General features: G+C 43.4%; 1 protein-coding gene across 18 annotated transcripts in view; it reads left to right on the forward strand.

Moving 5' to 3' along the window:
• LOC310761777 (cystathionine beta-synthase-like) overlaps window positions 1–12,248 on the forward strand; it is a 41,509-nt gene that overhangs the window by 22,423 nt on the left and 6,838 nt on the right. For all 18 annotated transcript variants that reach the window (XM_083611921.1, XM_083611932.1, XM_083611927.1 and 15 more), the window contains 7 exons: window positions 1,483–1,574; window positions 3,048–3,173; window positions 3,927–4,011; window positions 5,244–5,349; window positions 6,557–6,634; window positions 8,993–9,127; window positions 10,730–10,838. In XM_083611921.1, coding sequence (XP_083468047.1) covers window positions 1,483–1,574; window positions 3,048–3,173; window positions 3,927–4,011; window positions 5,244–5,349; window positions 6,557–6,634; window positions 8,993–9,127; window positions 10,730–10,838 — 731 coding nt within the window. The remainder of the gene's footprint in view (window positions 1–1,482; window positions 1,575–3,047; window positions 3,174–3,926; window positions 4,012–5,243; window positions 5,350–6,556; window positions 6,635–8,992; window positions 9,128–10,729; window positions 10,839–12,248) is intronic.

Here is a 12,248-nt window from a genome sequence, read left to right on the forward strand (position 1 = left end):
GTTGGAAGGGACCCCAAGGGTCATCTAGTCCAACCCCCTGCAATGCAGGAATCTCAACTAAAGATCTGTGACAGATGGCCATCCAACCTTTGCTTAAAAACCTCCAAGGAAGGGGGAGTCCACAACCTCCCGAGAAGTGCTATGACGTCTTTTAATTTGCATGGTGTTCTAATGGCTGGAACCGAGATAAGGCTTCAACATTGCTATAACTTAGCAATTCCACAGCACATCCCAGTGCATAACGTATTTTACAATTCTTATCTCAAATTATTCTCAAAATAGCTCTCTGTGGCTGGTTAGGCTTGGTGCCAATTAACACGTTGCAACAAAGCGGATGTACTACCATGTATTTGTGTCACTGGGTAAATGAGGTACATGTCTGCTTCACACATTATCAAGTACGCCCTAAATGGAGTGTGGGGTGGACCTGCGACATCCACAACATGTGAACCAGTAGCTAGAGACAGTGCTTTACCTAAAACCATCGGTGGAGCTTTGTGCCAGAGCAAAGATTTAGATATTGGTTTCCCATCTTGAAAGCCCATATCTATAGCTCTAAATGAGTATTTCATAGATCCATAGATACAGGATTATTGTTTCATTTGCTTATGTATTATTACATGCCCTAGGCTTTCAGGACCTGGCAGTCCAGACAGATTAGTAAATAAATATATTTGCTGGCATTTGCTATAGTGGAAATGTGAATCTAGGATTCACATAATCTATGGATTCTCTCTTATGTTTATGCAATTAATCTGGGCTCCAGTTGATGTTTTGGGGAACAATTCTATGATTAAGTTGTGATTCCTGCATTATAGGTGGTTGGACTAGGTCATGTTCACAGTACAGTCGTACCTCTACTTACGTATTCCTCTGGATACGGAATCTTTGGGTTACGGCCATGGCAAACCCGGAAGTGTATACTTCCGGGTTTCGCCGTGCGTGCATGTGCAGAAGTGCACCTCTACTTACATAATTTTCAGGGTGTGAACAGACCCCCAGAATGAATTACAGTGGTACCTCGGGTTAAGTACTTAATTCGTTCCGAAGGTCCGTACTTAACCTGAAACTGTTCGTAACCTGAAGTACCACTTTAGCCAATGGGGCCTCCTGCTGCTGCCGCGCCGCCGGAGCCCGATTTCTGTTCTCATCCTGAAGCAAAGTTCTTAACCTGAAGCACTATTTCCGGGTTAGCGAAGTCTGTAACCTGAAGCGTATGTAAACTGAGGTACCACTGTAAGTTCGTATCCGGAGGGTCCACTGTATAACCTATTGCATTTTTTTGCATTTGCTAGCTTAAAGCCAGTAGAGGGAGCTCCCACATAGCATTTTTGCCTGATGAAATGTGTTTCTTCTGCCTGTACCATCCTGAGGCAAAAACCCTTATACTAGAATTCTCTAAAAGACTGTATCCATTCAGATTTGTGTCTTTAATTCTTTTTGGCCACTTCACCTGTACACATGTTTCTGCCTCTCTGATAGGTCATGTAGACATGATTGTAGCTGGAGCGGGTACAGGAGGCACCATCACTGGCATTGCCCGAAAACTAAAGGAGAAATGCCCTGAATGCAAAGTAAGTCCCAGGCTAGGGCAGGCATCTCAATCGCTGCTTCATCCTTTTCCATTGTTCATGGATTTATGTGATCCTGAGCCTTATTGGGATATAGGGAGTCTCATGAGCCTTGTGTTTTCTTCACCCTGTTACATTATCTCTGTTTGTCAAGCCTTCTGTTCTCATGTTCAAGGATGGGCCCAGGCAGACAGGAATTTCTGTCCTTAAAGCAGGCACTGGGACCTGTGAGACAGGCTTCTCACGACCAGAGTTTGCTTCCATTCTGTTCTACGGCTCCTGGGGTGACAGCCTTCACCATGCACACAGATCTGCCCCCAAAATGGAGCTCATTAGCAGTCATGGTGCCTGGGAAAAGCACTGTTGTTGCCATGATGACATGGATTGCCACCAGCTGTATCATGGATTGCTGCCTCTTCACTTGCTATTTGCATTTTTATCCTCATGTGTGTATGTCTAAGGAAAGTTGGGACTACTTGCACAGGCAGAACAGTCTTATGTAGACCAGCTCATTATGTTCATGTTAAGCATTCTTGATGCAAGTGTCCTGTATACTGTTGCACACCTTGTGTGCAGCAGTCTGGTCATCACTCATTCCTTATCCTTAAATATGCACCTGGAAGCCCACAAGGGAAAAGCAGTTGAGGAACAATTCTGAGCAGAAAACCAGCAGTCAAGGATAGGGTCAAGTACACCCCAGAGCCAGTCGCCCTGGCATGGATGTTGAAATCACCCAAAACCAGCAGTCCAGAGGTTCCTCAACACCAGCTCTGTCAGTTCAGGCAGGGAGACTCTAGCAAGGTGGGCAGTAAACCAACAGAATCCCTAGTCTATTCTGATTGCCCAATGCCAGGAACACAAACTCTAGATCAACCCCCCCAAACTAGACAGAAATTCCTATACTTTTTAAAATTTGGGAGGAATTGTGTGAAATTTGCCAGCAAGGTCACCCCTTTGGAGAATGTGAATACTACCAATTTTCAGAAAGATATTTCAAAGAATCTAATAGTTTTATTGTGTCCAACATAGGCATTTCATCCTTGCATGAAACAGAATACTTAGTAGAATTCTTAAGAGTAATAAAACACACTGGACATCTTGTATCCTGTACTGTGATTCCTTACAAAATTTGAGTGATATAGAGATGTATGTCACTGAGCACATAATATCATGTTTCCGTCTGTATCACCTGTTGGGGTTATATATATGTAATGAGAGCTAGCATCTGAATGGGATCCAGAGCACACTTGTTGACATTCGCCCTTTCACTAAGCCAAACGAAAGCAGTGTAGGAGCAAGTGAGTTTTTTCATGTGCTTTAAAAGCAATGATTGACATCAGGTTTGGTGTTTTCCAAGTTTTAATGACAGGGAAAACATCTTTGCGATGCCACAACAATTTTGACTTACCATGACTGATTTAACAACGCTATTCTTGATAGCCAAACACTGACTCAATGCTAAAAACTCTCTTGCAGATTATAGGTGTTGATCCCGAAGGATCCATTCTTGCAGAGCCTGAAGGACTAAATAATACAGACAGGACAACATATGAAGTGGAAGGGATTGGATACGACTTCATCCCTACTGTTCTGGACAGATCAGTAAGTCAGACTCCCCTCATGTGCATGCCTGCTGAACACATCTTGCTGGTGTGTCCATAATTCTTATGTCTTTGGAAAGGCCTTTTTTGCATCTGATTTCCTGCTGTGAACTTAGTCACGCTTCCTCAGGAAATGCATAGACACTGAGTGTTTAGCTTTGCTTTCCAAGATTTCCTATGCCCTTTTTCATAGATCCTCATCACTCTTTGTCTTTATTTCCCTATGGCTACATGTGGCTCATTCCTTGCCAAAATAATGCAGGCAGAGCAAATAATGGAGCTCAGAAATGCATATGCAAATGTGCCTAATATTTTCCCATTGAGCAGTAGAAAATCTGTGGATGTAGTCAGCTGCCTTCTGCTGACTCAGACCATTGGTTGGTCTAGTTCAATATTGTCTACACTGGCAATTGCTGCTCTCCAGGGTTTTTGGGCAGGAGTGTTTAGCAGCTGTACCCGAAGATGCTAAGGATTAAATATAAACATCCACCATTGAAATGCACAATAAAACAATGCCATTAATACAGCACAGCACTTGTAACAGGAGACTGAGGAGATCGAGGGGATGCAGCAGGAAGACAGTTTCCAGACTTCTCCCAAATTTGTGGCAGTGGACCCAAGAATCTGCCACTAGAATCCATGTCTTCTGTCCCACACTGAATTTCTTGGCCTGCTTAGTATCGACTTAAGGGCCCAAGTGCGGAGACAGGTTCAAGGCTTCATGTTTTTTTTGTTTCCTCACCCTTTCTTCCAGTTGGTGGACAAATGGTACAAGTGTAATGATGAAGAATCTTTTGCCTGTGCGCGCATGTTAATCAGAGATGAAGGATTGCTGTGTGGTAAGTGCTTTCTGAGGGCTATATTTATATTCATTGAGAATTGAGTACTCAAGGTGACAGCAACAGTTGAGAAGGAACCTCTTTGCTCTCGAGACCAAGTCATACTTTCCTTTTTGTCACACTTGTGGGTCACTGGTATATGAGTACTGTAAAGCATCACGTTTGGTAGCTTTTGAACAAATAAAAACAGCAGTAGATTGTTGTGAGGGGCGTATTCTTAATTGCCTGCATAGGCCTGGCAGAATAGAAAAGTATTCCGCAGGCATTCAAAAGTTGGCACAGAAGGCACCCGTTGTCCAGACATTAGAAGATAATGTCACTTATTTTAGAATATATATCCAATTAAGCACCTGCAACTGTACCTGTAGTTGCTTCTCGGCTTCAGCACACAATAAAGGCAGCTCTAATTATGGAGCCCTTTCTTATTTTAATTTTTTTATTTAATACAAAGATAAAACAACTACATACAGTCAGAGAATCATCTCTGAATACTCCACAGAGCTTTGTCAAAGCGTTTATGCTAAAATCATCACAATCTTAAACACAAAATGATGCATTATAACCTCCGTCGCTTTGGCGGTTCCAACTGAACATTTCCATGAAAGGATGAGTCTTTGCTGCTGTTTGCTGGCTCTTGCAGAACACCAAGCTTTTCTGAACAGAAAGAATGAGGAAATGATTGCTTGGGTTGTTTTCTTCCCTCCGACACCACTGTTGCCTGTATGATACACATGCCAGTCTTGGTTGTAATATGGCAGTAGCAGAAAGGCAATCTTGAGAGGAAAGGCAAAAGATTCAGTTAGAAAAGTAAGCTCCAACGTGCTGATTTTTTTGCCAACATTTTTACATAACTCCATTACACCATTTAACAAGATTGAATTTCCAGTGCATTTCTGGGAACAAGTTGAGAGATAGTGGCTTGCACCAGGCTGGTCTATTTAATGATGCTCATCTTATCCTGGGGCGAGTAGGAATATGTCCTTTTTATAGTTATTGATGGATGAGCACTTTGGGGCACTTCTGTTGTTGTTTGAATACTTGTTGTGCTGTATGTATTTTATGACTTGTAAGTCACTTTGAGACAACTTTTTTGTGAAAATTGATGAGATGGTGATAATGGATACTTCGTTACTTGATCATTAGGCTCTCCCACTGATCTTTGTCTCCTTTTACATCTGCATTTTCAAAATGGCTTCCATGCCGTTTTAATGGTGTCCTCTGTCTTCTGTCAGGCGGCAGCTCAGGCAGTGCTATGTCTGTTGCCGTCAAGGCTGCCAAAGAGCTGAAAGAAGGACAGCGCTGTGTCGTCATCCTTCCAGATTCTGTCAGGAACTACATGTAAGTAGCTGTCTTATTTATCTGTTCCTGATGCTGACTGTGAGGTAGGGGACCCTGCCTGCATGACTAGCACTGCCCATTTGGCATTGCACTTCTGAATGTGATGGTGGCAGCAGCATGGCTAAGTGGCTCCAGCACCGCTGCTGTAGTGTATGAAAGGCCGCTAACATAATAATAAGAATTAATAATAATAATTTTATACCCCGCCCATCTGGTGGTTGGGTTTCCCCAGCCACTCTGAGCGGCTCCCAACAGAATGTTAAAAACATCGAACATTAAAAACTACCCGAACAGGGCTGCCTTCAGATGTTTTCTAAAAGTCAGGAAGTTGTTTATTTCCTTGACATCTGATGGGAGGGCGTTCCACAGGGCGGGCACCGCTACCGAGAAGGCCCTCTGCCTGTTTCCCTGTAGCTTCAGTTCTCGCAGTGAGGGAACTGCCAGAAGGCCCTTGGCGCTGGATCTCAGTGTCCGGGCAGAATGATGGGGGTGGAGACGCTCCTTTAGGTATACGGGGCCAAGGCCATTTAGGGCTTTAAAGGTCAGCACCAACACTTGGAATTGTGCTCGGAAACGTACTGGGAGCCAATGTAGGTCTTTCAGGACCGGTGTTATATGGTCTCAGTGGCCACTCCCAGTCACCAGTCTAGCTGCTGCATTCTGGATTAATTGTAGTTCCCAGGTCACCTTCAAAGGTAGTCCCACGTAGAGAGCATTGCAGTAGTCCAGGCAGGAGATACAAGAGGATGGGCACTTGAAGTTATGGCATCTCAGATGAGGCCCACCCTCTCACACTCACTGCCATTGCCCCTGTGCTGCCCTACCACCTCAAGCTCACTCACTCTGAGAGACTGCCACTGTTCAGTGATTTTCTTGGGTCTGGACCCCCCTCTGCCAGTTTTTCCACCCATCCTTCCCACTGCCACTTTCATGCCCTAGCCTAGCCATGTTGACTTCTCCCTTGCAGGGCTGGTGCCTGTGTCATGGCCCAGTTTGACCTGTGGGTGAGCCAGCCTGATTATATTCTCCTTATGTAGACTTTTACAACTGTCTCACTGAGAACCAAGCGTATTAAAAGAGAGCTGTTTATTCTACGTGCAAGCTATGAAATGTTATGCCGTGTCATCCTTTACAGCTTATTTGCTTTTAAGGCAGGTATAACCTAAATTGCTACTTGTGACTTGTTTTGTTTCTTGATTGCTTCCAGGTCCAAGTTTTTGAATGACAAATGGATGACTCAAAAAGGCTTCATGAAAGAAGAAGATGACATTATTAACAAGCCCTGGTGAGGTGACCATGCCTATGAAGGCTTAGTAAAATAAGTTGCGACCAAAAACTCACCCTTAAGTCAAAATATTTTTTCTAATATGGATAGTTAAGTCTACACAAGCTAACTTCAGAAATATGTCCAGAAGTAATGTTGCTTTGGATAATTGCTGCTGTTTGAAGTTATCTGCCCCTCTCCCTGCATCTACCTCCACCTCAGTCATAAATATTAAAATGGCATCTAGTGCCTTGTTGGCATTACTCAGCTTTAACTAGGGAATTTATAGGGCAGTCATTATTCAGTACTAGTTCTGGTATAATCCATTTACAAATTGTGGGGGGAAATTAAGGGTACATTTCTTGCCAGTGTGATATAGTGGTTAAGAGCAGTAGTCTCGTAATCTGGTGAACCGGGTTTGCGTCCCCGCTCCTCCACATGCAGCTGCTGGGTGACCTTGGGCTAGTCACACTTTTCTGAAGTCTCTCAGCCCCACTCACCTCACAGAGTGTTTGTTGTGGGGGAGGAAGGAAAATGAGATTGTTAGCCGCTTTGAGACTCCTTAGGGTAGTGATAAACTGGGATATCAAATCCAAACTCTTCTTCTTTTCTTAAATTCTCTTTTCCCCTGCCTCTATTTTTGCTGTGATGATTATGCATGGAGGATGTGAAACTGAAGAGAAAGTCAATGACTTGGCAAAGTCTGAATCTAGGTCTCCAAGATGCAGTAACATTACAACTCATATTGTCCACACTGACCCACTCTAGGCTCTGGAGATATAACAGTGTTTGTTCGTGTTGAAGATACAATTCCAGCTGTACTAAACTAGGCATTAGATTTTGATTTCCAGAGGAATGGCCATGTTAATCTGATGCTTATGGCACCATATAGGCCAACTGGTTTATAGTGGCATAAACTTTCATGGACTCAGCCCCACTTTATCAAATCCATGAAGTGCTAAGCACAGTTGGCAGAGGTGTGCGAGAGAGAAAGGCACATACACACAGCAACTGTGAAAAGTACAGGCTGTGGAAATTCTAAGTCAGGCTTAAGACACACAGAGTGACCCTTCACAACAGCAGTAGTTTATGATAACCCAATTATCCAGATTTTATTATTGTGGTACGATGGCTGTGTTATTGTCAGTTATGGTCACTTTGCTTAAACTGCATAGGATAGTCACAGACTGTCCTTTTTGCATTCCATGGCTGCTACTTCCATTTCTCTTTTTCCCTATGTCCACCTGTGTATATTCATAGTCGTACCTCCGTTTATGTAACCCTCTGGTTATGTAAACTTCAGGATGCGTGCACGGCAAACCTGGAAGCATTTTACCAGGTTTCGCTGCATGCACAGAAGCGGTCCTCAGGTTGCGGAAACGTCGGGATCCGACTGGATCTCTGGAATGGATCCCATCCACAACCGGAGGTAAAAAGGTAAAGGTAAGGGTACCCCTGGCCGTTAGGTCCAGTTGCGGATGACTCTGGGGTTGCTCACTCATCTCGCTCTATAGGCCGAGGGAGCCAGTGTTTGTCCGCAGACAGCTTCTGGGTCATGTGGCCAGCATGACTAAGCCGCTTCTGGCGAACCAGAGCAGTGCATGGAAATGCCGTTTACCTTCCCGCCAGAGCAGTACCTATTTATCTACTTGAATTTGACGTGCTTTCAAACTGCTAGGTGGGCAGGAGCAGAGACCAAACAATGGGAGCTCACCCCGTCGCGGGGATTCAAACTGCCGACCTTCCAATCGGCAAGCCCTAGGCTCTGTGGTTTAGACCACAGCGCCACCCGCATCCCTTGCAACCAGAGGTACCTCTCTCTCTCTCTCTCTCTCTCTCTCTGTGTGTGTGTGTGTGTGTGTATACGGATTGCTAACTGAGGACAAATCTTTGTGTCTAATACAGGTAGACTACAATCACAAGATCTTGTGTACTTTAAAAAAAAACCTCTTAGTCATTCAGGTGGCACAAGACTCTTTAAAATGTTGATGGTTAACTCTTTTCAAATAGGGAGGGTTTTTTTTTTTACTATTTGTCCTGGCTCTGAGCATCCATAAAGTCTCATTTGAGCCAAAATACACCATATGGTGAAAGGTTACCCCAGCCAGCATGGCCAGTCATCAGGAATGATGAAAGTTGCATGCTCTAAACATCAATCCATCCTAAAGACAAGCACGTGCTCCGGAATACCCTGAACAACCTTTTCTGTTAGTAGGACAGAGGGCACTTAAATACAGTAATTGGCTTCATGAGCGTTTCCAGGAAAAGCTTACGTTAACATACAAAGTACTAAGATGCAACTGTTTCTCGGTCCTTGAATTGCTTGTGTAAATTCCTGGGTGGAGAGTGATTTTATATTTGTTTTGTTTATTTTCCTAGGTGGTGGCACTTGAAAGTTCAGGAATTGTGTCTCTCTGCTCCCCTGACAGTACTACCAAGCGTTACCTGTGAAAAGACCATTGAAATACTCAGAGAAAAGGGATTTGACCAAGTACCTGTTGTTGATGAATCTGGGTATGTGTAGATTTTCCTCCCTTCCAAGCATACCCAGTTTATAAATGTATATTTAGTATCTAGGTGCACACACATAGTCATTCCTGCCATTTGGTTTCATCCACCTCGTTTCATGATCCTATCTAGTTTGTGTTGTGTATTGAGTCGAAGGATTTTATATCTGTATTATTGTTGTCTGTATTTGCATTAGGGTAAAGTAACTGCCTTTTGGTTCCAGAGGGTACAGCTACTATTGGTTCATTTAAGCTGCTGTATTTGGATCCTCTGTCTTATTGGTTTCCTCCAAAATGTATCCTTTCTAGCTAGTTCCCTGTCCCTATAAATGTAGCTCTCCCCTCCTCAGTTCTCAGTCTTGTTTGCTGTAATAAAGAAGCGTTACTACAGAACTGTCTCCAGCATATTATGTCAAGAGAGCTGAAATCACAAACCCCACGTCACAACAGTTTGCTTCTCTGAATTTTCAACTATGAGCCTTCGCCTGCATTTTGCTCACCAGATCAATCCCCTGGTACAGAAAGTCTCCTGAAATTGGTTGATCAGGCCCCTGATTAGAGACTAATTTGGAGCGAAACCTCCCACCTTTTTCGTTTTTCTGTCCCTGTGCTATATAGGACATCAACAAAGATTTTTGATTGTCACTTCCGTGGCTTTTTAAAATCTTCTCTTAAAATCATGGTATGTTTTATTATCTTTTGAGGGCCAGAGTCATCTGCTTCAAATGACCCATAAAAGAATTAACTGAGCCTAAATTGCATCTCAGTCCTGAAGTCACCAGGCATGAAATAGGCAAATGGGTTGGTCAGCATTGCAGGTGGGTCAGACAGGGACAAGTTGCAATGCAGGCAGGATGTTCACTCCCAAAAGTTCATCCCAGTTAACAACGGAAGCTAAACGAGGTTTATTCTGTGACTCTCACATCATTTGCAATAAAAGCAGCGCAGGCAAAAGAAAGACCAACTTTATCTAACACACAATTTTATCCAAATTGTACAGACTGGGAAACTGGGGAAGTGATGACTGAGAAAGACGCAGCATCTTTGAACTTTCTGTTTCTAGCAACAAGGCTTTTTATGTTATCCTAAAGCAACTGTGTTAGGAACTGTGCATAACTAGTCTTTGACAAAGAATATAGCTTTGCAAGAAAATCCAGCAAAGCAAGTTGCCCTGAGTGTTGTACATAAATGGAAAAATGGCTCATATTTAATAATAAAATGACAATAAGGTAATTATAATAATCTATACTGTGATATGCATTCCCGCAGTGTATTATTATTATTATTATTCCTCTTCAGGGTTTATAGCACACATTTTTTGGAAGGGGAGCAATTAGGAAAGGGAAAACGGTAAGCAGGGAAAGTTCCTCATCCCTTCCATGCTAGTTCTCCACACTTAAACTCCTTCCTCCAGAGGTTTATAAAGAAAATGGTGTTTGGATGCTATTAAATAGAACCTGTGGTTTTACCCCTAAGGATTCTGCGCGCCCCTGAATTCAAATTGAGAGGGATTCTGTAAATATTGGCCTAAAACATTAAACTGATAAAAAAGGAAAGAACCCACAACTCACCCAGTAGAAAACTGTGTCTAATACCTTCTTCTTTTCAGATTGATTTTGGGAATGGTTACCCTTGGCAACATGCTTTCTTCACTGCTTGCTGGTAAAGTGCAGCCATCAGACCAAGTCAGCAAAGTAATCTACAAGCAGTTCAAAAAGGTATCAAAGTCTTCTGGTGTCTCTTGTTCCTTTCCCTGACCCGCACCATTGCTGAGGGGGGAAAGAGGTTTTTGGCAAGGGGGAGATCGTTTGACTAAAATGTATGGTGCACATTAAGGAAATTATACACAGTTACACACAGTTTTAGATACTGTTTTGGTGTAGGGTTGTTCACATGTTACACTGAGCACACAGGCACAGGCGGTCTCTACACGTTTGCAAGGGCTTGTGTGAAAAAGTGAACACAGCTCAACTGCTGTGTACTCTTTGAACATTACGTGCGAACAAGGTTACATATACTGATCAACTCCTGTGTACACAATATTGTACATATGAACACCGCTTACAAAATCTGGATATGCCTATTTTGTGAGAAAACACATGTTTGTTTTTAAAATATTATACCTATTTGTGAAAACCCAGGGGTAATTTGTATGCCCCTGAATAGCATTTGCTGGAAATCACAGCTGGGAGGAGTGTCGTGGCCTCCAGGCTCTGCTTGCAGGCTTCCCACAGGCACCTGCTTGGCCACTGTGAGAACTGGGTGCTGGAGTAGATGGGCCATTGCCCTGATCCTGAAGAGCTCTTTCTATGTTCTTAACAGACTCCATCTGTACTATACAGTTAAAGCACCATACATACCACTTTAAACAGTCATAGCTTCCCCCAAAGCAATTTCGAAATTGTACAGCTGTACCTTGCTTCTCGAATGTAATCCATTCCGGAAGTCTGTTTGACTTCCAGAAATGTTCAAAAACCAAGGCGCGGCTTCCGATTGGCTGCAGGAGCTTCCTGCACTCAGTTGGAAGCCGTGTCGGACGTTCAACTTCCAAAAAACGTTCGCAAACCAGAACACACACTCCTGGGTTTGCGGCGCTTGGGAGCCAAAACGTACGAGTACCAAGGTGTTTGAGAACCAAGGTACAACTGTAGTTTGTTAAGGATGTTGAGAGGAGTTAGGAGACTTCCATTCCCCTCACAGAGCTAATGTTCCCAGAGTGGTTTAACAGTCATTTCCTTTTCCCAGGGGACTGGGAATTGTTGCTCTGTGAGGGAACTAGGGATCTCCTAACAACAGAGTAAAAAGATAAAAACAAAACCCTACATTTAAAAAAAAGATCTGATAAAAACGTAAGACACAGAGCAGTATGTTAGCACAGAGCTGATGTGTATCTATGTGTACTAGAGTCGGACTACAGTTAGCCCCACCCCAAGTCAAACAATTTAGCCTATACAGTCATACCTTGGCTCCCGAACACCGCAAACCTGAAAGTGAGTGTTCCAGTTTGCGAACATTCTTTGGAATCCAGATGTCCTACGGGGCTTCCGCGGCTTCCGATTGGCTGCAGGACCCTCCTGCAGCCACTCAGAAGACACGCTTTAGTTTCCGAACATTTTGGAAGTCGAACG

The sequence above is a fragment of the Podarcis filfolensis genome (assembly GCF_964270895.1).
Source record: "Podarcis filfolensis genome assembly, chromosome: 4".
Classification (NCBI taxonomy): Eukaryota; Metazoa; Chordata; class Lepidosauria; order Squamata; family Lacertidae; genus Podarcis; species Podarcis filfolensis.